The sequence below is a fragment of the Trichoderma atroviride genome, chromosome 2 (assembly GCF_020647795.1).
Source record: "Trichoderma atroviride chromosome 2, complete sequence".
NCBI classification, from domain to species: domain Eukaryota; kingdom Fungi; phylum Ascomycota; class Sordariomycetes; order Hypocreales; family Hypocreaceae; genus Trichoderma; species Trichoderma atroviride.
The window spans coordinates 2,267,281-2,289,893 of NC_089401.1; the positions used below are offsets into that span (position 1 = coordinate 2,267,281).

General features: G+C 50.6%; 10 protein-coding genes across 10 annotated transcripts; 6 read left to right on the forward strand and 4 right to left on the reverse strand.

Moving 5' to 3' along the window:
• Nucleotides 1–547: 547 nt before the first annotated feature.
• TrAtP1_003528 (uncharacterized protein) lies at nucleotides 548–856 on the reverse strand (the record flags this gene model as incomplete). Its single annotated transcript, XM_066111922.1, has 1 exon — nucleotides 548–856. One exon carries the CDS (start codon nucleotides 854–856, stop codon nucleotides 548–550), a length of 309 nt encoding a protein of 102 aa, XP_065968002.1.
• A 401-nt stretch (nucleotides 857–1,257) lies between these two features.
• TrAtP1_003529 (uncharacterized protein) lies at nucleotides 1,258–3,304 on the reverse strand. The gene is made up of 6 exons (XM_014087347.2): nucleotides 2,880–3,304; nucleotides 2,762–2,802; nucleotides 2,276–2,671; nucleotides 2,189–2,202; nucleotides 2,072–2,116; nucleotides 1,258–2,002 (listed from the first exon to the last, which is right to left on the reverse strand). Exons 1-6 carry the CDS (start codon nucleotides 3,176–3,178, stop codon nucleotides 1,868–1,870), a joined length of 930 nt encoding a protein of 309 aa, XP_013942822.2. The 5' UTR covers nucleotides 3,179–3,304; the 3' UTR covers nucleotides 1,258–1,867.
• A 929-nt stretch (nucleotides 3,305–4,233) lies between these two features.
• Nucleotides 4,234–4,536, reverse strand: TrAtP1_003530 (uncharacterized protein; the record flags this gene model as incomplete). Its single annotated transcript, XM_066111923.1, has 1 exon — nucleotides 4,234–4,536. The coding sequence occupies one exon, from the start codon at nucleotides 4,534–4,536 to the stop codon at nucleotides 4,234–4,236; it is 303 nt and encodes a 100-aa protein (XP_065968003.1).
• Nucleotides 4,537–6,476: 1,940 nt separating this feature from the next.
• On the forward strand, nucleotides 6,477–7,583 carry TrAtP1_003531 (uncharacterized protein; the record flags this gene model as incomplete). Its single annotated transcript, XM_066111924.1, has 4 exons — nucleotides 6,477–6,511; nucleotides 7,059–7,102; nucleotides 7,156–7,491; nucleotides 7,576–7,583. The coding sequence occupies 4 exons, from the start codon at nucleotides 6,477–6,479 to the stop codon at nucleotides 7,581–7,583; spliced, it is 423 nt and encodes a 140-aa protein (XP_065968004.1).
• Nucleotides 7,584–9,924: 2,341 nt separating this feature from the next.
• Nucleotides 9,925–10,380, forward strand: TrAtP1_003532 (uncharacterized protein; the record flags this gene model as incomplete). Its single annotated transcript, XM_066111925.1, has 1 exon — nucleotides 9,925–10,380. One exon carries the CDS (start codon nucleotides 9,925–9,927, stop codon nucleotides 10,378–10,380), a length of 456 nt encoding a protein of 151 aa, XP_065968005.1.
• A 154-nt stretch (nucleotides 10,381–10,534) lies between these two features.
• On the forward strand, nucleotides 10,535–11,112 carry TrAtP1_003533 (uncharacterized protein; the record flags this gene model as incomplete). The annotated part of the gene is made up of 2 exons (XM_066111926.1): nucleotides 10,535–10,695; nucleotides 11,079–11,112. The coding sequence occupies 2 exons, from the start codon at nucleotides 10,535–10,537 to the stop codon at nucleotides 11,110–11,112; spliced, it is 195 nt and encodes a 64-aa protein (XP_065968006.1).
• A 2,005-nt stretch (nucleotides 11,113–13,117) lies between these two features.
• On the forward strand, nucleotides 13,118–13,813 carry TrAtP1_003534 (uncharacterized protein; the record flags this gene model as incomplete). Its single annotated transcript, XM_014087985.2, has 1 exon — nucleotides 13,118–13,813. The coding sequence occupies one exon, from the start codon at nucleotides 13,118–13,120 to the stop codon at nucleotides 13,811–13,813; it is 696 nt and encodes a 231-aa protein (XP_013943460.2).
• A 2,548-nt stretch (nucleotides 13,814–16,361) lies between these two features.
• Nucleotides 16,362–16,960, forward strand: TrAtP1_003535 (uncharacterized protein; the record flags this gene model as incomplete). The annotated part of the gene is made up of 2 exons (XM_014087317.2): nucleotides 16,362–16,599; nucleotides 16,683–16,960. The coding sequence occupies 2 exons, from the start codon at nucleotides 16,362–16,364 to the stop codon at nucleotides 16,958–16,960; spliced, it is 516 nt and encodes a 171-aa protein (XP_013942792.2).
• Nucleotides 16,961–17,781: 821 nt separating this feature from the next.
• On the forward strand, nucleotides 17,782–18,381 carry TrAtP1_003536 (uncharacterized protein; the record flags this gene model as incomplete). Its single annotated transcript, XM_014087986.1, has 2 exons — nucleotides 17,782–17,950; nucleotides 18,008–18,381. 2 exons carry the CDS (start codon nucleotides 17,782–17,784, stop codon nucleotides 18,379–18,381), a joined length of 543 nt encoding a protein of 180 aa, XP_013943461.1.
• Nucleotides 18,382–18,855: 474 nt separating this feature from the next.
• On the reverse strand, nucleotides 18,856–21,812 carry TrAtP1_003537 (uncharacterized protein). The gene is made up of 4 exons (XM_014087987.2): nucleotides 20,903–21,812; nucleotides 20,244–20,744; nucleotides 19,699–20,172; nucleotides 18,856–19,637 (listed from the first exon to the last, which is right to left on the reverse strand). Exons 1-4 carry the CDS (start codon nucleotides 21,502–21,504, stop codon nucleotides 19,328–19,330), a joined length of 1,887 nt encoding a protein of 628 aa, XP_013943462.1. The 5' UTR covers nucleotides 21,505–21,812; the 3' UTR covers nucleotides 18,856–19,327.
• Nucleotides 21,813–22,613: the final 801 nt, after the last annotated feature.

Here is a 22,613-nt window from a genome sequence, read left to right on the forward strand (position 1 = left end):
AAGAGAAAAGGCATCCAGCACTCCGCCAACGGTTCATCTCTGGATCATGATAAGGTCTTCTTTTTTCTTCATCCCCTCTTCTTTCGTCTCCTCTTTTCTTTTTTTTTCTCAATCTTTGCTCCCCCTCCCCCGCAACGGCAGCTCTCAACATGAGCTGTCTTCTTTCTTCCTGCGGGATTAATTAGTCTCCTAACTGCATATGCAAGCGTTTTCGGCCTGCACGTCAATAGTGGTGCTGCTACTGTAGCAATACTAGGCGCTAGCACTTGGTAGCAGTTGGTATTACTCCGTAAAAAAAAAAAAAAAAAAAAAAAAATCAATATCCCTTACATACTCCATGTGCGTTAGTTTTGCATGCAGCGGGCATGTTGGACCAGGGGGTGTGTTCACAACACGCGTTAGCTTTTTCGATTCTGCAGTAGGTGACTTGTTGCTAAAAGGCAAAATGAAATGCAAGGGTTTTTCCACAACAAACGGGTTCCGTAGAAGCCCGCCCGCCGCACGAGTTGATGCAGAGAGACGTCATAAAGAAGAGTCTAGATTTTTTTCAGACAAAGAGAGAACCCCCCCCCCCCTCCTTCGGTCGTTGCTCGCATGAAGGCCGAATTTTGGGGACGGAGCCAATGAAGCCATCCGTTCTGGGTAGGTGGGAGATGCTGGTGACTGTTTGGGTACGACATGGAAGGAAAGCGGCAAAAGTCGGCTTCGGCGTGTGTGTTGTAGATTTTATGTATGCTAGAATAGCAATTAAAAAGACAAATGATGAAAGAAGAAGAAACTTATGCAGCAGGTGTTGAGAATGAATGTCAAGCACAAGAAAAATACGGGACATGAGGTGACCAAAGGCAAAAACCATGAGGTGCAAGAACCAGCGAATACCTTTTCAAAGAACGAAATACCCAAGTACAGATGATACGATACAAACATTTTAGAATCCAGCGCATGAATTAACATATGCATAGCCCTTGTGTTGTAGAGAGAGACTATTAAAAGTAGCTATTGGCAACATTTGCCTAGAGCCTCTCAACTTCTAGAAGCCGTCCACATCCGTACCACAAAATTATCATCAAAGTGATTGATGAACCAACAACAGGCTACCGTTTTTAACGCTGACATACCCAAAACGAGGTACGCATCACGCCACGCAAGCTGCCATCCGTCTCAACCGAAGCATGTACTTTTCGCCTCTCCTGTATATCATCACACTTCTGCCTGGCGTAATCGGGGGGCTCATCAACTTCCCCTTTCAGGCCATGGGCCTATTAACCCGAATCAAATCGGAACATGCAAGGTCCCATGTCAAAAGACCTCTCTCTCTCTCTCTCTCCACTCACGTTACAACATGTGCTTATCTGCAGGCACCAGCACTGTCGTATTATTAATATCCAAAGAAACGAAGAGAGGTGAAGGAGATGAAAAGTATCAATGTCATCCATCTTTATTCCATTTGTGCCCAAATTCATTCATGCACCCACGTTCCCATACCACAAGTAATAACGGAACAGAAGAATAGAAAATAAAAATACAAAGGAGAAGAGAACAAATCATTCTAAGCTAGCTACCGATAGCTGTAAACCAAAACAAAACTCAGATATATGCTGAGTAAAATTTAAAAAGGGAAAATCCAACTTGACAGGACAGTAGCTGTGTCCCATCAACGCCAAAACACCAAGTGCCCCATGAATCTATTTCTCGTGAAATTGCTTTCCCATCTTGTTGTCTGCTCCTTGTCGTTATATATTCTTCTCTCTTTTGATATGCCCAACCAGGCCAGCTTGGGCCCGGCAAGACCAAAGGAGGAACACAGATAGGTCCTGTTCCCGCAGCAATCAATGTATGGCCATCATATATCTGCACGGCCTCTGTATTATTTATATCGGCCAAGTCTCTCTTCATCGTCTTCTATTAGTTCGTATGCCGGTCGAAAGTCTCGCTCGTCTCCTTGTTTCTTTAATCGCGGGTTTGGCAGAGTGTCGCGTCTCCCGCCAAGACTCGTGTATCCCTATCAAACTCGTCAGTCGCCATAAACTCTCTGTAGCATAAAAAAGAAGGCGAGTCATGTCCAACATACCTGGTCGTATAGACAGCAATAAGGAATATCTAAATGTCGAGTAAACTAAACTCCCAGTCAGCTCCCAATTCTTAACGGGTCTTGTCTCTATCCCATCCTTGTATAAAAGTGACTCACAGCCCAAATCTCAGCTGTTAACAAAACAATGTTAGCATCTATTCTTTACATGGGTTAGATCAAAGGGTAAAGAGCGGCAGCACTCACTGTAGTGCCAATCAATCACAGGATGAATCCTCATAAAGTCGGGCCACCCCGCATCCGTCGGGTCGAAATGCTTCAACTTCTCTCCATGCGGATCCGTCCGCCGGGTTCCCACGAAAATGGCCCTGACGCTGGGATTCTGCGCCTTGAAAACCTCCAGGCCCTTCTTCATCGGCAGCGTAAACCGTGCAACGTCCAGGTGGTACATTGCGCTGCTCTTCTCGACGAAATCATCAACCTCGGCAAAGGGATCCGCGGATACAATGTAGACCGAGTGCAGCGTCTCGGGGAAAGGCGGCAGCTTGGGCGCTCCGTTCTGCAGGTTGGCGCCGGCCACGGACTTGGGAGGCGAGTATCGTCGCGCGTAGCATGCAAGGAGCACGATGAGCATCACGAGGCCTGTTGTGGTGGTTAGCAGCCTTGTCTGGATATCGAATGCCAGCCTCGGCACAGTGCGCAAGGCTTCGCAATCGGGTGTTCAAAACGTACAGTCCTTGCCACCATTGTACGAGATGGAGATCTCCTCGGGTCTGTAGTCGCGCATCAGTACTGGCCATTCAACAAGCATCCCGGCGCAGAATCCGGGACGCAGAGCGGCAAAACCCACCGATATCTCTCCAGCGCCTCGTCCACCACCTGGACCGAGATGCGCACCTGCTCCTGCGCCCGTCGCAGCAGCGGCGCCGTCATCTCCTCTGCCAGAAAGGCATCGACCTTGTCTCGCATGGCGACACAGGCCTCGTACAGCGAGCCGTAGGGCGGGTTCTTTGCGGCGCCGTGGCCGTGGCCGTTGGCGATGGCGATGGCGGCCATTGGCGGGACTGGAGCCGCGGCTGCAGTGACGGCAGCGGCCGCGATGGGATGGACGGGGACAGCGTGCATTCGCGGCTTGTGGACGGAGATCATTGTCGGTGTTGCTGGCAGGTTTGCAATCAAGGACAGCAACAACTCGCGGGCATGCTGCTTGTATTTGATGAATAGATAGGTAGGTAGGTAGATACCTGCTGTAGGTAGTAGTTATAGCATCTGGGGTGCCCGGCCGCTTAGTGGCCCAGCGGTGTGCCCGGCGGCTCCCAGATGTATGTCAGCACCAGGTTCTGATGCCGAACAGCCACCGACCGGCAGCGTAGATTGCCCGAGCCTGCTGCTCGGTTTGAGTTTCAGCCCAACCATTGCGCTGTGCAAACACGAATATGAACAGGATAACCAATTAAAACGGCCGTCGGTGAAGGCATTAAAGGACTGAATGAGACTTGTTTTCTCTCGCAAGCTTCATTTGGGGGTTTCTCTTTGCATCAAGATCAACGCGAGCGGCAAGCAGGGCTGCAGACGCATTCCCATGTGATTACAGCCCCAGAAATGCTAGACGTTAGACAATACTCGGAATCAAGTTTCCAACTTCCAGCGGCTTTTATTTCAGCTCTCGAACAAAATCAATAAGCTGTGCATACTCAAGCCGAGGCAACCTCTCTCCCGTTACACAAACTGCAATGTAACCAACTAAACATCCGCGATATACTGTAGGCCTATCAATCGAACGCGGCCCGCCGCAGGGATCTCGGGATGCAGTATCAACAGCTCCGAGCGCTTACAGGATCCAAAGACGTCAAATCCTTCTCACAGAAATCCCCGCGCCACTATAAAATCCTTCTGCGAAAAGAAGAAGAAAAAAAAAAGACACTTATTCAACTCCTAGGTCATTTACAGAACGATATATTCGTCTCCTGTTGTGCTCGGATTCTGCTCCGGAAGGTCTCATACTTGGGGCAGTCCAAGGCCGACATGCATCCAGCCTTAATTTTGGAAACTCAGTAGCAAATCAAGAAACAAAAGCATCTCTATCATGATATCAAGACAGCTCAAGCCCAACTAGAGATTGGTTCCACGACGAGAGAGTGTAATTTCCCAGCTTACATGCTGCAAGCCATATATACACTTTTCTCTACCTACGCAAGATGCATCTATTCTCGACCAACCAGCGTCTTTATACCAGCATATTCGCTCAACACAGCTACTTCGCACTCGTACATGCAAAGCCCAACATCAAAAGTCAAAATCCCACGCGTCCATGGAAACTTTATGCCAAATTCATAAAAATCCGTATCAGACGCAAAACTCTCAAGCGTCCGTCCGTTTTGTCTGGGCGTGTCGATTCCGTTTGCAGTATGCCGAAATAGATCCGCAATGCGACGACTGCCTACATACAGTACTGCAGATATAGATACCCAGTTTGCCTCACTGTATTGTGCGTCATGCAGCATCATCCGCGCTTAGCGGCTATGGATATTTAAAGCAAAATCCAATCTGTCCTTTTCGCTAATTAATGTTCATCATTTAATGTTCATCATACTTTTCCTCAATTCCTCTTTGTTCAAGATACAAAGATGTTGTATCCATGTAGCTGGCCGCATCTTCAAGCCCAAAGCCGTGCGGCAGCCAACATATACCCGGTACCGTGCCGCCAAAAGTCACGGGAGCCGTTTTCAGCCATCAATGGCAGCCTGCAGATGGGAACCACCACTCAGGAGAATGAAAAAGAATTATAAATACAAGTATAAAAAATAAAAATAAAAACAAGTAGTACTCCACAAAAAGCTTCGGCCGAGTCTGACCTGTCGAGTGGCTTGCTTGCTTCGCTTCATCGCAGGAAATCACGCAGCCCCTCTTTCTCTTCTTTTCTTACATGCACGCACAGCCTATCATCGGTATGCTTCTCTCCAGCGCAGTGGCCTAAGCCCCCACGCGCTGACGAGGGGAACCATGTCCGCTTTCCTCTCTTTGCATTCTTCACTTGTTCTAAGGACATGTTTCACGAGGCAGCATATAGTAAGGCCGTGGGAAGCCAGGGCGGAGGACCGAGGTTCTCTCAGTTTCCAGCAGTGTCCAAGAGAGGCACCAATGTATAGACTTCGTCCCGTAACATCTGCCTGTATAGCTGCCTCTATCGGCCCCCCCTTGCAGCAGCAGCAGCCATCTTTGGATAAATCGTACCTACATGAGCACCTACATGGAAACCAACCTGCCTACCTGTATATGAAAATCCAAAGACTGTTTACATCTCGTAACAAATCGCCGAGCTCGACGGAGTAGGTAGCTTTACCCGCTTTATTACCCCTCCCCCTCCAAAGAACATCCTGTTTGTGCGAGACGAGAAAAAAACGTACTTGTAGTGCTACCTTTCACCGCCCAGTACCCACCTAAACAGTAGCAGCAGCAATACGAAGAAGAGAAGGCGAGAAAAGGTACAAGTTGGCTCACGCATATTTCCCTCTCCGCGCTTCGATAGTTTGTGTGTGTGTGTGGTCAAGGTGGTGTACGAAGCCATCTGCTGCTTAGTCTCATTACTCACCCATTCTTGGACCAGGCGGATCGGCTGCTTCGGCGGGTAACACTTCCCCGAGAACCAGAAGGAAGAGGAGGGGGAGAGAAACGAAAAAAGAGGCGTAGCCAGTCCAGATTTCCTACACAAAACGGCCAGGCTACAACAGCCTATTAGCCAAGGCCATTCCACGCTTGTAAGCCCAGCGCCATCATACAGACGGGATCAAACTTGGTAGGGTGCAGGCATATCCGGGCAGCGCCTCCAATCACGGGCTTGCAAAGGCCAACTATTGGCCACCGACGTAGGAGCAACAGCTTTTTTCGTCGTGCAGACCATGGCAACGCCGAAGCGGAAGGAGGCAGGAAAATCCTCCTGCGGGACTTGGAAACCTGGAGAACCGATGGGCCGGCAAGAATCTAGGCTGGGCCTGTTTCAACCGTAGAAACTTCTTGAACCTGGAAATGGCTGCTGATCGTGGCGTTCGTGATACTTAAGTGACTCAAGCTGACCCTGCCTGTTGATCGTCGTCTCGATCATCTCGTGTAAGTGTGACTGAGCTGGACCGACTGGCCTCTGCTAGTATATTACGTAGATATCCAGGCCAGGCCTAATCGAGATTTTCCCGGCTGACACATCGGTGGCAATGTCCACGGACCTCTCCACGGACCCAGAGCTGGGACGCTATCCTTACTTCCCCGTCGTCAAAGGTAGACTTACAAGATACCCGGATCTGCAGGCCTGGAGGTACCGTGTCCTTGGCCAGATGTTCACCATCGCCACTTCAACGACGTAGCCTTACATACTTGTACGTACTCCATACAGCTCTGAGAAATGCAAGTCAATCGGGCAAATGCGTAATATCGTAGGCACCAATGGACCACGATGGACTCCCAGACGCCTGCTTGGTGTAATACAGGGTAAGCAGAAATCACATGTATAACCTTGGTGATGCTCGATGGATGATCGTTGTTCCGAAACATTCCCTTTCAAGGCAATTTCCGAGTAAGAATTACGTAGCAGCGCAACATACCACCATGCTCGCGCGGACAAACGCACCACTGTGTCGACCGGATGATCGCAGTGGAAAGCTTGATTCTCAAAAAAAGAAAACAGTTTAGAGCTTCACCAGTCATCACCCAGCCTCCGCGTGAGCTAAGCTGAGTGGCCAGGCAGACCAGAAAGGAAATTAGACTCTTCAGGGTCCAAGGCTCCCACTCACCAGTCAGCAGAGAAGGGCTGGGAAAATAGCAAAATCATGCTTTTGTTGTTACCTAACAATAGTAGCCAGCAGTGTAACGCGTGATCAAGGGAGAAGAGCGCATACGGGCTATTACCGGGGTATTTTTAGGAAGGGAGAATAAAAAGGGACCCTGAAGCTGAGGCTGAGGGTTGGCGCATGGGGGAATGATCGCCATCGTCATTAATCTCGAAATAGGCTTGGTGGTTGCCTTCTCCCCCCCCTAGCCGGACTCCCCAAGAGTCATCCCTGCTGGTCTCTCTGTATACAGGTAGGTACTGTAGCATCCAGACAATTGGTCAATGTACTCACTTAGCTGTACAGCCAATGTATATAGCGAGTCTCGGATGTGCCAGAATGGACAATGTACCCAGGTAGGTACATACGCGCGCGCAGCAGGTCCACCTGGGCTGGCACTTTGGCACGAACCGTCCAGGCAGATTGGCAGGGCGTCTGATGATGTGCAGACCCTTTTTTATGCCCAACCATCTGCTGGCATGCCAGACTCGTGCATGGCGCGGGAATGGAAGAAAAGCAGGTTGGGCAGCTTCCCCATGCTCCCCTCTCCGTCTGTGCCAGTAGCATGTCCCCGGTGGCATCCCGTGGTGGCATCGCTATCCAATCCTGGACTCGATGGAGATGCTGTACAGCAGTTGTATGGTACGTATACCTGCAATGCCTAGGCACTCTCGAGTCCGTACAAAGCACAGCAGGCTGATCTGCATGCGTACCTGGTGTATACAGCCAACTAGGTATCTGTACGAGTACGCGGGAGATGACCAGCCTCAACTCATGCATCCTACTGCTCAATGGTCAGCAGCGCTGCAGAAGCGCAACGACCCAAAACAAAGACCGACATTTCGTAGATCGAGGCAGGTACATACAAGGCTGCAAGAGTGTTACCAGTCGCTAGTTAAAACCCCAGGGCGTCGGTGTAACACCCTGACCGCCAGGTCTAAACCGGCTCCTCTGCTTAGTAGCATTTCAAGTAGGCCTGCTTTTAGCTCCCCAACATGTTCAATCGCCAATCCTACCACGCTGATTGGTGTCTGGCCCGCGATTCTGGATCAACTGTCCGCACAAAGCGAGAAAAAAATCTGAGAGGGAGGAAAACTCAAGAGGCGTCTAGTAATAGGCACCGGAAGGCTGAAACTAGAATGACTTATCGAAATTTCACCTTCATTTCCAGGCGTGCCGGCACAGGGGTCTGGGGCCAAAGTAGCCAATGCTCTGCTCTCCCTGCTTTTCACATGATCTCCTATTCTTATCGCTCGGCTGGCGTGGTAACGACGAGACTGAAAACGAACGCGCTGACCACGCTCTGTTGATGTCAGCCCAGGCCAAGTAGCAGATCTTCCCTCGGTCCAAATGCTAGCTGATTCTGAGACGCTGTCAGGTCAGCGCATTTCCGATTCCTCCCTCCTCCCAGCACGCACTGACTTATACACCAGCCACAGGCTACCCGTCGTAATAATAGCAGCAGCACGGCGTAGTACTTGTACGTGTAGGAGTTGTTATAAACAGCAGTGCTAACAACCCAAGCACTACTGCTAGTAGCAGTTCGATGTGTGGTTGCTAGCAATAGTGCTCCGTTGGACTAGCAATGGTTAGTTAAACGGAGACAAGCCGTGGAACCCATCTAAAATTGGAGTAATCTCAGTGGTTGGTGCCCGTCCCTGAAAAGAAAATTAACCACGGGTCTGGGTTTCTTTGGCGGGTTCCATCAGAACTCATACAGTAACGTGGTGCTACAGGCTGGTCGGGCCTGGACTTGCAACCCCTTGACCGCGTTTCATTTCCTGGAATACCGTGCTTTGCGCTTCGAAGTATTGCCGTACGGTAGGTAGGTAGTGTGTCGCGTACAAGTACGAGTACGGAAGACCCAATTACTGTAGTTTGTACGGCAATCGACCGCTGTGGACCATGTTCTGCCACTCCTCCGGCACACTGTCCACGTCTCTTCCCTTGCTCTGTCCCATTGAGCCGTTAGGGAAACTCATTGTGATACTGGTGCACGATGCTCCGGGGGTCATGGCTCGCGGACTTTGCGGGCTGAATAATGATGCTGCTACCACCCAGCCTCTTACAGGAGCAATTGGTTGCTGGAGACGGCTCATTCCGGATGGTATGGTGGGCTGGCTTGTCGTCATGTGTCCTGAAGAATCGCTTCTTCTTCTTCTTCTTACAGGGTCGCATATGCATGCGTGCTAGCGGACTAGTGACCAAAGCTCTATACTAGAGGTTTGGATCCAGGGTCGGCTATGCTGGTGTCAAAGAGAGATTCAGAATTAGCCGGCCGAGATTCTCCTTCGCTTGCTCCGGCGGTCGGCCGTGAAAGATGGGGCAATCAGGCGCGAGTCGCGCGGCCGCCTTAAAAATCCATCATCTCAACAACATCTGCCTTTCCACCACGGAAGAGAAGCTGTCCAGTTGAGTCGCAGCATGCACGGCGTGCAGTGTGTATTTGGGATGTGATTGACTGAATGGCGATGCAGGCAGATCACGGCTTGTGACTGGTCTGGTAGCTGCAGAAAGGCCCACCAACTGGGAGCACTGATTTTTGCTGTGAAGACTTTGGAGTGTAGTCCGAGTACAATGCAAGTCAAGCCATCTGTCTGTACTGTACCTGTGGACTTGGAAAAGTTGCCCTGGGCGGTTGAACCGACGCGCGAAGACGGACTCGTAGACTCCCCGGAGCACTGGTGGGCACTGGAGTGAGGGATTTCTCTCCGCATTCTCCATCGCCCAAGCCGTAGCGGAAATTTTTTTTCTTCAGAAAAAAATTGGAAGGCTTGATGGCTTCTGCTAGCACTGCGATGGAGTACTGTAGGACACTCAAAAGCGTGCACCGAATGTACCTTGTGCGCGCTACAAGTAGCGCTGCTTGGACACTTACACGGCTTAGCACGCACGCATCTGCACAGTCCCCTGTCCATGCATGCTGATTTAGATGGAGGGATTAGGAACAAGCAGGGCAGTCAGTCAAGTACAAGCAGGTACATTGTACGAAGCAGAAAAGGTGGGAAAGATGTGGCAGGGAACCCCCAAAAACCATCTCTCACAGCGTAGTTCTCGGTGGTAACGGTAATAGCAATGGCATCGATGGCCTCGGCCTCGGTCGATGCTATGAGTAGAAGGTCAGCAGCGCTGAGCTCTCTGCTGGGCCCTTGCCCTGTCTGCTCTGCCCTCTGGCTGTGGACCACAGAGCGCCCTCGTATTTGCAAACAGCAGCATCTGCACGAAATGGGCTGCCGAAAGTGCGTTCAGGTGCACAGTAGTTGTTCGGGCCGCCCAAGGATCCGACAGCTCCGTCCAGCGTGCGAGGGCTTGTCGATCAGGGCTCCAAGACACGCCGCCACGCTCCCAGAGCCTGAGCAGCGAGCTTGCGAGCGTCCAAGACATAGGCGCCACCGATTCGCCGGATCATGCAGGCAGGGTCTCAGGACCTTTTCCAAGTCCAAGCCCATTGCTGGCGCCATTACAAATGCTGCTCCGGCCAAGAGAGTCGTCGACAAGGCACAAGCACCAGACAAGGTGGCTCGAGGATAAAAGCAGAGGCCCCATCGCGCCAAACCGGGTTCGCTCCGTGACTCGCAGATATACCTCGTTCGAGAACGGGCATGGCCCCGTGCTGGCGCCAGGGATTGGGCGGATTGGCGGACTGGCGGATCCAGCATAGCGACGCGATTCCCTTTTGACAAGAATGTGCAGTGCCAGTGACGACGGCCTGCCGGAGACAAAAGCTGGAGACTGTGCTGGACGCACGCCTGGGCCGGCCACCCCTTCGCCTTTGGCCTTGCGTCACATCCCATCAGACGACCAGTCCAGTGGTGGGCAGCAAAGCCGCCGCGAAGATGCCTGCATGTGAGTCGTCATTCCGAGCATCTGCAAATTGTAGTCATCGACTCCGTACTCGTGCTCGCGCTGGCACGGACGTGCGCGTACATGGACGGAGCAGGCGGTAGATGTCGGCTTCTTCTTCTTTTTTTTTGCCTCACCATAGGACATCAAACAGCGGATTCCAGTTGATGTTCCAAAGCGACACGCCCAGTCTGGCTTCAGATGGGGCTGCTTATTCTAGTCTTGGTGGTGGAAAGGGGCAGAAAAAAATTGACGACGTCAAAACTTTGCTAGAAGGAAAAAAAAAAATTCTTTCTAAAAAAAACATCGTGCCACTTTTCCCGCAGTGGGCGTTGAGCGAGCAGCTCCAGTCGTCCCGGCCAGGCAGGCACTACTGACCACCACAGTGGCAGAAGCCAGTCACGGTGGCAACTGCGTTAACGCCCTCGTGCAGCGCAGGTCGCTGTGGGAAAATCCTCAGGAGGCACCGCGCCGCAGATGAAATCTTCCAAGCCTCCCAACCATCCTGGAGTTGAGCGACCGGGGTGCTCTGGCTGCATGCGCCGACCGTCTGAGGTACTCGGTACGGCCTGCATGTACCTGGAGGCGAGGCACGCTGATGCACGAGGAAGGCGCTGCGCCCCTGGGCCAATCAGCACGCACGGCGGCGCCCTGATTTAGCTAGCCACATTGTCCATGATTGTCCACAGAGGCGCCACCATAGCACCGTGTGCAGTGGAGACGGCCGCCGAGGTACCGCGCCAGCCTGCTACGCGCGCGTGGGTACTTGTGCACTGCGACCCCCATTCCGCTAGGCTCTAGTTGGCCCGTCAGTGGCACTGTTGCGGCCCCACCCACTCCGGGGCAAAGAAAAAAAAAACAGCTTAGCACGAAGCCCCAAGTACTCGTACCCGAGAGACCCCCTGTCCAGCCCAATGCCTCGAGGACCCCATACCTGCAGTACGTACTTGTACTCCGTACTTGCGGTAAAGAACCTGGGACGGATTGGCAGGTGAGAGAAAAAGTTGGCTGCTCCAGCCAGCCCCAGGTACCTTGGCGCCTGGCGCATGGTGGGTGTCCACTGCAATACCTGCCACTGCACTACCGCTGGGGACTGCCACCTGGGACTGTTCCACCGCCCATGCCCTAACTGCTGTCGCTGTGCCGCCCGTAACCTTCATCTAGTAGAGCTCGCGCTCTTCATTTCTGCGCTCCCACACCTCAACCTCTTCTTTCATATTTTCTTCAACCCTTTTTCCCTCCTCTTCCTCCTCCACCGAATTCCGAATCCGCCGATTTCTCGACAAGCCTCGTCGCGAACTCGCCATCGTTCGTCGACGTCTGGATTCAGGTTTCTCGCGTGAGCCTACTCCTTTTGTTGCCTCCAGCTCGCTGCTGTGCAGGTAGCTTCTTTGTGTTCCCACGGCTTGTCTGCAGTGGCCGCTCTCAACACGGTCACGTCTACTTCCGCTCAACGGTCACATCCTTTGGAGGGTTTCTTTTTTTATAAAAAGCTCTTGTGAGGACACCTCTCGAATAGAGGTTAGTATTTACTGCTTTACTTTCGACTGCATCACCGGTCCTGCCGCAACATGGTTCCTTCCCAACGTCCCGCGAATCCTCGCCGCGACACCAGCGATTTGTTTTGACAACACTCCATCTTTATAATCACCTGCCTTCCTACATTGTCGATCGACTCGCTTTTCGATGCTTTATGAAGATTGTATTCATAATCAACGACTCGACGTCATCTCTTCGCATTGTTTATCTTTCTTATGCTAGTGGCGAAAGCACACTTTGCAATGTTAATAAACACTGCTTCCTTTAACTTTACGCCTCTCTCGTCACACCACAAGGCATGACTTGTACATGACTTGCTTTTCGCCGTGCCGCATGTCCCCAACTTGGCATTTGTTTACAAGATCTCCCTGCTAACGGTTTCTGACACAGAAAAGCTTTTTCATCACGCTACATCTTTTTTTTCCTTTCCTTTTTTCCCTCAGTCTCGCTTCCAGCTTGCGTTAACGCCCATACTTGGACTCGACGTTGAGCGATCTCTGAACCTTGGACGGCCATTCTATTTGACCGACTGATCCATTACGATATCCTTTTGTCACGTTTTCTATCTTCAAATCGCTTCCAACAGCATTTTCGTCGCACTTCACGGCAACACTTTTCCCACGTTAAATGGCTCTTGCGTCACAGTAGAGCCCCATCGACACATTTCCTGTTCGCGCCGCTTCGCCGATCCGCACGTTCTGCTTTCTTGTCCCGAGACCACTCCATAAAACAGCAGTGCATTGCCACGTGCTGTTTTCGTCTCCGACAAGAAATCTTCAATCCGACAAAGATCTGTTCGATCTTCGTCGGACCTCCTCCACTACCGTCATCATGCCCGGAGGCGTTTGTGCCGTCCTCGATTATGAGGTCGACATGATGGCTGAGTATGTCGCCGAGATGGCAACTCGCGTGGTTACCCCCCGAGGCCAGCGTCACTTCTCCGTTCCGGAAATTCGTGTCGCAGATTCTCACTTCCACTAGACTGCCCAGCACGACCATCCTTCTTGGAATGAACTATCTCGCCAAGAGAATCAACTCCATGAAGACTCAGGGTCCCTACAAGGCCTCCGAGGGTCAGGTTTGGCGTTTCCTCACCGTCTCGCTTCTCCTTGGCAGCAAATTCCTGGACGACAACACCTTCCAGAACCGATCATGGTCTGAGGTTAGCGGCATCCCCGTCTCCGAGCTGAACACTCTGGAGTATGATTGGCTTCAGGCCATGAGCTGGCGACTCTACGTCAACCTTGATCACAGCAAAGACTATCAGGCCTGGCTTGACAACTGGCGCGAGTGGCAGCAGATGAAGAAGCGACAGGCCGTTCAGGCCAACAGAGAGCGTCTGGCTTCGCTGGTCCCTGCCATCGATACCGATCTGGCCAGGTACAACAGCAACCGCTGCTCTCCTCATTCACGCTACATCCAGGCTCAAATCGCAGAGTACGAACGTTACCAGGCTATGAAGACTCAGCAGCAGACCTACCGCTCGCGCGACTCGTGGTCCAACAACCCTTGGAACGCGCCTCTCACCCCCTCCGGACTCTGGCTATGGTACTCCCGAGTACGCCACGTCGGCAGCTTCTAGCAACGCTCGCTACAATGAATGGTTCGCTCAGGCCGCCGCTCAGTACAGCAGCCGCTACCCCCAGCCTCCGGCCCACAATACGTTTTATCCCAACCGCTCAACGCCCTACGCATCCCACTACCCTTACCAGCACCACGGTGTATGGGAGCATGGCGTTGCTGAGTGCAGTTGCCCGGGATGTGTCGAGCCCATGAAGCAGTCTTCCTATTTCATGTCACATGGATATGGCCAGCCTGTCATGGGTTAATGTTTGCAACGATTTTCCTTTCTCGTTTATCTTATTGAGCTCAGATGGCTCATACTTTTCCTTATTCGGTCTCGGAAAAAAAAGGTGCGGATTTCGAGTTTTTAATGGCTACGAGTTTTCGCTTTCTTCTCTTTTATAAGAAGACGCGTGTTTTTCAGATACCCCCCGGCATGAAAAAAAGAATTTCTACACACGCGATCAGTTTCAGCACGTCTTTTCTTCAGCTTGTTTTATGATGCCACCATGACGCGACTGTCGGATTCAGAGTGACCTGCGAATTGTTGTCACCTTCGTGACACAAGCACTCTCTTCGCAGCCATGGTTGGCTTCAACTATAAACGGCAATTTTTTTTTTACGGTACATGTTCATAATGGTTTGGTTCGGCGCAAGGCTATATTTTTTTTATTACTACTACAAGATGTTCATCGATGCAAAGCGAGCTTGGTCCTAGCGACATCAAAAGCGATCCTGTCATTATGGATTTCGATCTGTCAAAGGCACCGCCAGCTTGCAACAAACACCGAAGGCGAACATTGTCCACTCATTTACCAAAAAAAAGACGCTTTGCTCTCTTTGTTTTGATATCATGCTCTATGGAATCTCTTGCGTTTGCGCGCGCGCTGCACATATAGACCTGGTATTGGTACCCTGCATTGGTACCTCGATAGATTTGGAATTCAGTTATAGGCGCTGCCTACAATCGAAAACTGCTCACTGGCAGGCGTCCGAAGTGTTACAAAAAATCCAAAAAAGGTCTGAGCTGTGTCATCAGAAGTCCATGCCGGCAACGCGCCCACTATGGGTTGGTTGAAACACCAAAAATATCCGTGCCGGCTATAAGTGACATTGTTCATGACGCATCAAAAAGCAATAAAGATTACAAAAAGTTTTGGGAGCAGCACATATGATATTATACTTGTTTGATCGTGGTTGGAACCGGTGTCTGTGCAAAATGGGTTTTACGAGGGCGCTTTCATGCATTGTCTTCAGCGGGTAAAATGGAAGATTGGACCGGTTTATATATTTCTCTTTCTCTTCGGCGCATTTTTTATTATTTTACCATATACGGTTTTGCATTCCGCGGCCAAACATCACTTGATGTAATGCCTTGGGTGGCTTCACGTCGAGGTCAGATGGACATCTTCTATGCATCATCTGACTTGTTCTATTCCCCTTTCTTCTTCTTTTTCTTCTTTTTCTTCTTTTTCTTGTCTTCTCTTTTCTATGAGATGTTAGACGTCTTGTTGTATGGATTGATTTGTAGAGAGGGAAGGTTTGACGGCGATGGAGAAGATGGGGTTTTTTTTCTTTGTTCGATTAATGAGATTTTTTCTATTCGCGTGAGTGCGGACAGTTTCTCTGTATTCATATGATCAATTCCAGACTTGTTGTTGTGGAATCTTGTGTGTTTTTGAGAGGACAGATGTGATTTTGGGGACTGCGATAGGTTGGGCGATGGGTTGGGCGATGGCCAGATGAAAAAGGCATTTCTGCTTTGGCGACAGAGGAGATATTTCTGACACGGCGGCAAATGAGCAGCGGCTTTACTTTCATACCCCAAGAAGACGGAAACAATTGGATGGATGGGGGAGTTGTGTATGTGGGTGTGTGTCCTGAGACGGAAACAGGCTGTGAAGATATTAGCAGGGCTTTAGCCCAAGGTGACGTCTCCTATGGTTCTCCTGACGGCGTCCCTATTGTGAGATTATAGTACAATTAAATTGATGAGCAGCCGTGGCTGGAATTCAATTGTATATTATGAGCCTGTACAATTACTATTAATCATTATCAAGGCCTGTTTATCTGTCTGTGTGATGAAAACTTGGCGAATATGGAAGGGTAGAAATGAGTGTCCGGCTGATCGTCGGAAGTTGAGCCTCTTACCTCGCCTTGCATCTCGCCGGTGCTCTTCGGTCTGTAACTTGCATGAGATTTCACCGCCTGTGAATGTAATACCTGTCGACATATCTCGTACCTCTTCAAACTCGTGATCTGCCTAATCAATCTACTCATTGACTTGCAATGGAACGCCGCTAATTTCAATTACTCGTTATACGGCCTCGGAATCTACTGAGTTGGATGCAGCCCTGGAGGCCAAGCCCAACTTTCGTGCGAAGCGTTCCATAAGCCAATCCTCTAATACAGATTCAATCACGCTATTTCATCCCAATTCGACACTTGAAAAAGAAAGAGAAAGAAAAAGCGGAAAATCGGAAAAGGGGAAGGAATTAATTTTTTTTTAAAAAAGAAAGAGAGAACAGAAGGAAAAAAAAAAAAGCCATAAATTTGCTTGAGCTACAATGTCTGGCCGGTTCGTCTCCGGCGGCACGATAACTTCCAGCGGTGAGCCTACCACGGATGAGAGCGGCCATGAGGCGGTGGTGGCGGCCGCGAGGGAGCCGCTGATGAAGAAGAATGCCGAGTGGGAGGCGGTGCAGCACGAGCTTGAGGAGGACAGGAAGAAGAGGGAGCAGGCGAGGGCGGATTTGGCGGGGGAAGGGCAGCAGAGCTTGTATGATGTATTGCAGGCGAACAAAGGTTTGTTATTTTCTTTGCTTTTCTCGAGATGAGAGATATGATGAGAGCTGTGCTAAAAAAAAAAAAAAATCGCTTTCATACAGCGGCTAAGCAGGCAGCTTTTGAAGAGCAGCTCAAGCTGAAGAATCAGTTTCGCGCCCTGGACAATGACGAGATTGACTTTTTGGATGAGGTGAGGGCCAAGGAGAAGGCGGATGAGGCGCGGGCGAAGAAGGAGCTGGAGAAGGGGTTGAAGGCCTTTCGGGAGAGGCAGAAGAGCACTGGCGGGGAGGCCTCTGCGGCTGCGAATGAGGATGAAGGGCCGAGAGGGGGAGAGGATGAGGAGTGGGCTGTTGGGGGGGAGGAAGAGGAAGAGGCATGAGAGGGAAATGCTGGGCGTGAAGAAGAAGGCTGTGAGTAAAGGGGGTGAGAAGGAGGAGGCTGTGGGGGTGAGGAAGGGTGGTGATGATGATGATGGCAAGAAGAAGAGTGAGACAGAGCCTCATAAGGAGGAGGCAAAGAAGGGGGAAGAGAAGAAGGCAACGACGGGGCTGGGACTCGTGGGGTATGGCTCGGACTCGGATGAGAGTGGTGATGAAGATTGATGCTTGATGAGAGAGGGGGAGTGAGATTGAATACCTGAAAGAGGAGATGATACGTGTGGTTTGTGGATTAATACGGCTGCGAAGCTGGATAATATGTATATATGCCCTTTATCATGGCTCGTTCTCATTTCTGTTTTGCTTTTTCGCGCCACATATCCAATTTAATAGATACCTCTCTCATATATTGCCGTACAGCGTATTACTGTTATGGTATCAAACGTTTTGAATGTTCCAATCTCTCGGCTATACACATTATGCCATTCTTGATTATTATTCCATTCATCTTCCTTTTTAATGATTCACGTCAATAAAGTTATCTAGCGCTCTAGCTATATGTAGACTGACTGCCTTGTTGAGCTACAGCTGGAGTGCTGGAGAATAGAACTGGCTTTCTTTTCCAAGGTTTCCTCTATTGTTACTGCTCACTGATTTATTATAACAGGTGATCAGCAGCCGCCAGATTTTGAACAATACCTATATAAACTCCTCCTAACTCTTCTCAAGCCTCTCCTCCTCCTCTCCCTCTTTCTTTTCCATCATCACCCATACATTTAGCCATCTCTTATGAGGTTTGTTTCCAACTCATTGGATTGCAATCATGACAGGCCATCATCAACACAACCCCGATTCTCTATTAGATGACCAACGGTCGCTTTCTTCACTGGGCAGTAGTGACCGGATGTCAATCTATGATTACTTCACGCTGCCAGAGGAGCAACCGCCGTTGGACATCGATCCATCCACTTCGCTTCAAGGCGGAGATTCAGGTTTGTATCTGATTTAGAAATAGTGATATACACGATCGGGAGCTAATATTGCAAAAGACTTGCTTGACCTATCGAGATGCGAATCGCCATTGCTTTTATCTGAAGATGGCAACCGCGAAGATTGCGACCACTATCTAAACACGATACCAAGTCCTGATTCTCTTGTCGGACAGAACAATCAGGTAAAGACGGAGAACCAAGACATTGAGACAGCAACGGCTTCTGTTCTCGCCAGTCCATCAAATGCCGAGATACAGGAAATGCGCAAGGAAAAAGAAGAATTCTCTCTCCTAGCCAAGAAGAAAATAATGGGAGCTGCCGAATACAAGAGAAACTTGGAATCGGCGTTGCTGAAAGCCGAGGCCGTCAACGCAGAATGCCAGTCGCTGCGAGCTACAACACAGTGGACACAAAAGGCTATATATAAATGAGTTAACCAAGCGCCTTGGTTCGAATGAAAAGACTATAATCGAATTGGCACGGCGCCTTGAAGCAACAGAAGCTGAGAATCGTCGTTTGAGAGCACGAGCAGACACGCAAAAGGATATTAACAATGACGTTAAAGCGGCGATACGCAACTTGCAAGGATGAATGGCAGCGTTTGTGGGAGGGGCTTGGAATATCTATTCGGCAGACATGGGGAAACTCAACGTGACAGCGACGGGGGCGTTAAAACATCGGTTTATAAAATACTAAAGGGAGTACGAACGCTCAGTGAGAGAAGCTCGAGGGATATAATAGGCAAACGTACGGAAGCGTAACATGGTAATATCAAGGACATCAAAATAGCGGCTTACAAAATACCAGAGGAAATGAAAACGTTCATTGGGAAGATTCAAGGGATATATTTCAGAAATTTGGTGATCATCTTCACTATTGGGTACAATGGATGCAATGAACGGAATGGGGAAAAGCTTTATATCAATATTAAATTGCAAATTTGGCCTTGGAACGAAGCTTCTTTTTAGTCATATATTCTAATGCCACCAAGCTTCTCTCGCAGCTGATATATCCATGAGACCCTAACTATATCCAGCGTGTTCCATCTTGACTTTCCATCTCCCCCCTTACTGCTTTTCATGCAATTGAATAAAAAATAAAAAAATCAGAAGCAAAGCAAATTCCAGCGATATGAACAAGGATATCAGCACTGTTCTCCATGCCCAGTATCATGCATCTTCAATAAACGACAGGGTCTCTGCTGTATAACGTTTGACCCTTTATGCAGGTTGCTCCTCGTAATTTGGTAGGTCAGCCGATTAAGCATGGACCCCCTTTTCAAAATTCTCATCTTCATCTTATAAACGCACTTCTAGCTTGCGTTGAATTCAAAATCTTTACTGCATATGCCCGCTTCATCATGAAAATCAAGACCCTCTATCGGAAGTTGTTATCGAACCGCTTGAAAGTGTAACCGATAAATGGCAAGCTCATCTCGGGCGACTCCTCAGGAGCTGTGCCAGTGCGGTTGTTCTGGATGGCCTGGGCCTTGAGCAGAGTTGCGTTGTCGGTCTGGTCGATTTCGTCGGTCGGGAAGTAGGTGGTATCGATGTTGGACGTCAAGCGAGGCTCGAAAGGAGCGCGAATGCGACGCAGGCTATCAAAGTCGACGCCGCGGAAGAAGGCGTGGCTCTTGAGTTCATGGGCACCTCCCCGTCCAAGTCGGTTCTCCGTGTTGCAGACCATGCTATTCAAATTGTTGGTCAGCCATTGATGATGCAATGAGAAAAAGATTAGTCGATCCTTACCTTCGAATCAAGTTCTCCGCCTCGGCACCCAGAGTGATGTCGTCAGGGAAATACAGCGTTTGCCTCCAGTTGACAATCTTGCGATAGGTGTCGTGGCTGTCTTCAGCACAGAAAGGCGGCCAGCCCACCAGACACTCAAACATGATGGTGCCCAATGACCACCAATCGCAGTCAAAGGTGTAGCCATGGCCTGTGAAGATCTCGGGGGCGATGTAGTCTGGCGTGCCGACGGTGGAGTAAGCCATCAGTCGTCTAGATCGTCTCCAGTCGTTAATCTGAGATCGGTTGCTGACTGTGAGATTGATTTGATCAATGGCAACCGAGGTTCGGTCACGGGGACGGTTGGAGCGGCCCTGCAGGAGTTGCTGGTAGTAGTTGTTGTCATGCAGACGGTGGAAGCCAGTGGAAAGACCGAAATCGGTCAATTTGACGTGGCCGCCACGATCCAGCAGAATGTTGTCAGGCTTGATGTCACTATTTTCAAACGGATTAGCCAATGACCAAAGGCGAGTCTTTGGAAACAGGGGAGCAGAAGGATCTCTTACCGGTGAATGAAACCAAGCTTGTGGACGGCCTCAATGGCCAAAACAATTTCAGCAATGTAGAATCGCGTAATGTCTTCCGAGAAAATCTCATATTTAATCAGCATGGTCATCAAATCTCCACCGGGCAAGAACTCCATGAGCATGTAGAGGAAGTAGGCATCCTGGAAGGTGGTGTAGAGCTTGACAACCCAGGGGCTGTCAGACTCGGCAAGGATATCACGTTCTGATCGGACGTGAGCCAGCTGGTCCTTTTTGAACATTTCAGTCTTGATCAGAGACTTCATAGCATAGACCTTGCCATCTCCCTTCTTCTGCACCAGCTTGACTTCACCAAAGGCACCCTTTCCGATAATCTTGACCGTGTTGTAGTTCTCGGGCTTATCTTTAGTACGCAAGAATCGCAGATATTGGCCTTCTTTCCGGCCAGCAGTTGACCAGAGCTGCTCTCTCCTAGTTGAGCTCTGGCCGGGGTCTTGCAGCTTTTGCTCCAACTCGTTCTGCCTATTGTTGTTTATCACGTGAAACAAATGTCAGCCAACGGGGTACTGAAGTAGTTTTCCAAAAAGGTCTAGCAGAAGGAAGAGGGCGAGGTTGGAGAGATGTTTGTATGTGTACAAGGCACGTATACAAGGCACGTATGCAAATGACAAAAACTGTACCTTTGGTTGCGTTCACGAGCTCGCTTCACGCTGTCCTTGAAGAAATCCGCAGCTAGCTGTGAGCACTTCTTCTGGTTGCTGTTGGCATTTGTGCCATATTTATCAGGGTTCCTCTCTGGGATGGGCTGAAACTCGGGCGAAGACACAGCGCCCTGGGTAGGCAAAGGAGGCGCGTAGTTGCCGTAGCTGCCCTGCTGCCCTGAGCCGCCCGCAGTTCGTGGCCGACCTGACGATGGTCCTCTACCAGCATATTGGCCTCCCCTTGCGGCGCTGCCGCCGAGGTTCTGGTGGGAGAACTGGTGAGCCAAGCCCGTGTTCGGGTCGTTGGTGCCAGGCGCGCCAGACTGCGGGGGATAGGCAGCGTTGGGATAGTCGCTCGTCACTGCCTGGCCCGGATACTGCTGGTTCTGCGCAAAGTAGCCCTGGCCCTGAGGCGGGTAGCCCGCGCCGTACTGCTGCTGGGACGATTGCATGCTGGACTGAGCTCCCGCGGGGAAGACGGGCTGGGGGAAGGTTGAGGGCGTGGTGGGATAGGCTCGATCGTTGGCGGCCGGTCGCTGGTTGTCGAAGTTCAAGTACAGACGGCCGTTGTTGGAATCCATATCCGCAGCCGATAAGCAGCACCGCTATACAAGTACCTGCGGTATGGATGCGAGCCTGACGGGGCCTGAGGGGTCGGAAAGGGGGCACGAGAGACGGTGCTGGAGATGCTAGTGCGTGACGGGGACGAGCTGCGATTCGATGCCGCTGCAAGCGAGAGCTCCGCTGCTACTCAGCGCGGGCGGGCCCAATTTTTCCAGCGGTCACAGAGCGAGAGCAACGCAAGGGCCTGGCCGCGGATTGGAGCGGTGGTTGTCGCGGCGCGGTGCGTTTTGCAGCTCGGTGCAGCTCCTTGTTGGTGATGTGCTGGAAAGGGGAATTGCGAGGCCGAGGGGTCGAGAGAGGCGGGAGGCGTTATTGCAGGTGCAAGGCCAGGAGGGCGGTCAACGTGCTAAGAAAGTGAAAATGACTTGGGCGGGGTGACGGCGACTTGAGAGGTACCTGAGCGTCGCGTTCGAGAGGGCACCTCTGCACAGTGAGCGGCGCGAGTTTTGGTATCTTCAATGTTCCTCACGCGCCGAAGCCAGGGGTCATTAGTGAGGGGGGGCAACGGGGGCACAGTGCTTGGTAGGCCGCTAAATTGTTCTGGTTGGTGCTAACAAGCACGAAACAATCAGAGCACCAGGGACGTTTGCCGCTGTAGTGGCACCGAAGTAAGTTTTCCTAGTGGACGCCCAGGGCAACCTTCACAGGTCACCGCAGGTGGGTTTCGATTTGCTGGTCTCATCTAGTAGATATCAATAGATTAATAAGTTGATTGATGTGATGAGCATTGCTTCATCTATTTTTTTTGGCTACTACCTACAAGCCTTCTTGTTACAAATGTGCCCTTACCTTGGTCAATTGCTGGAGCGAGAAATGAGAAATGGCATTGAGACTTGGATAGGAAGAGATTAGCACGAGCAAGGCCAGCGTGGACAGCGGAAGCATCGCCGCTAACACATTTTGGCGACCTATTCATCCCGTCTCTTAGTAGTACCTGGTAAGGCACTTGTAAATGTACGTTTGCCCAGCTTGCTATTTCGGCCATTGTTGGAATTCGACTTGAGTTACCTTTGTATGGAGTGTTTTTTTACTTTCTGCCCAAGATACCTAGACTTGCATAATCCTA

What these genes read in the sequence shown, in the direction of transcription:
- TrAtP1_003537 (XM_014087987.2), bottom strand. Translation starts at nt 21,504, where the DNA reads ATGGATTCCAACAACGGCCGTCTGTACTTGAACTTCGACAACCAGCGA. An exon ending in AAGCTTGGTTTCATTCACCG is followed by an intron (nt 20,173 to 20,243) that starts GTAAGAGATCCT and finishes GTTTGAAAATAG; the next exon opens with TGACATCAAGCCTGACAACA. An exon ending in GCGGAGAACTTGATTCGAAG is followed by an intron (nt 19,638 to 19,698) that starts GTAAGGATCGAC and finishes CAATTTGAATAG; the next exon opens with CATGGTCTGCAACACGGAGA.
- TrAtP1_003529 (XM_014087347.2), bottom strand. Translation starts at nt 3,178, where the DNA reads ATGATCTCCGTCCACAAGCCGCGAATGCACGCTGTCCCCGTCCATCCC. An exon ending in GAGGCGCTGGAGAGATATCG is followed by an intron (nt 2,803 to 2,879) that starts GTGGGTTTTGCC and finishes GCGCGACTACAG; the next exon opens with ACCCGAGGAGATCTCCATCT. An exon ending in ATTGCTGTCTATACGACCAG is followed by an intron (nt 2,003 to 2,071) that starts GTATGTTGGACA and finishes CGAGTTTGATAG; the next exon opens with GGATACACGAGTCTTGGCGG.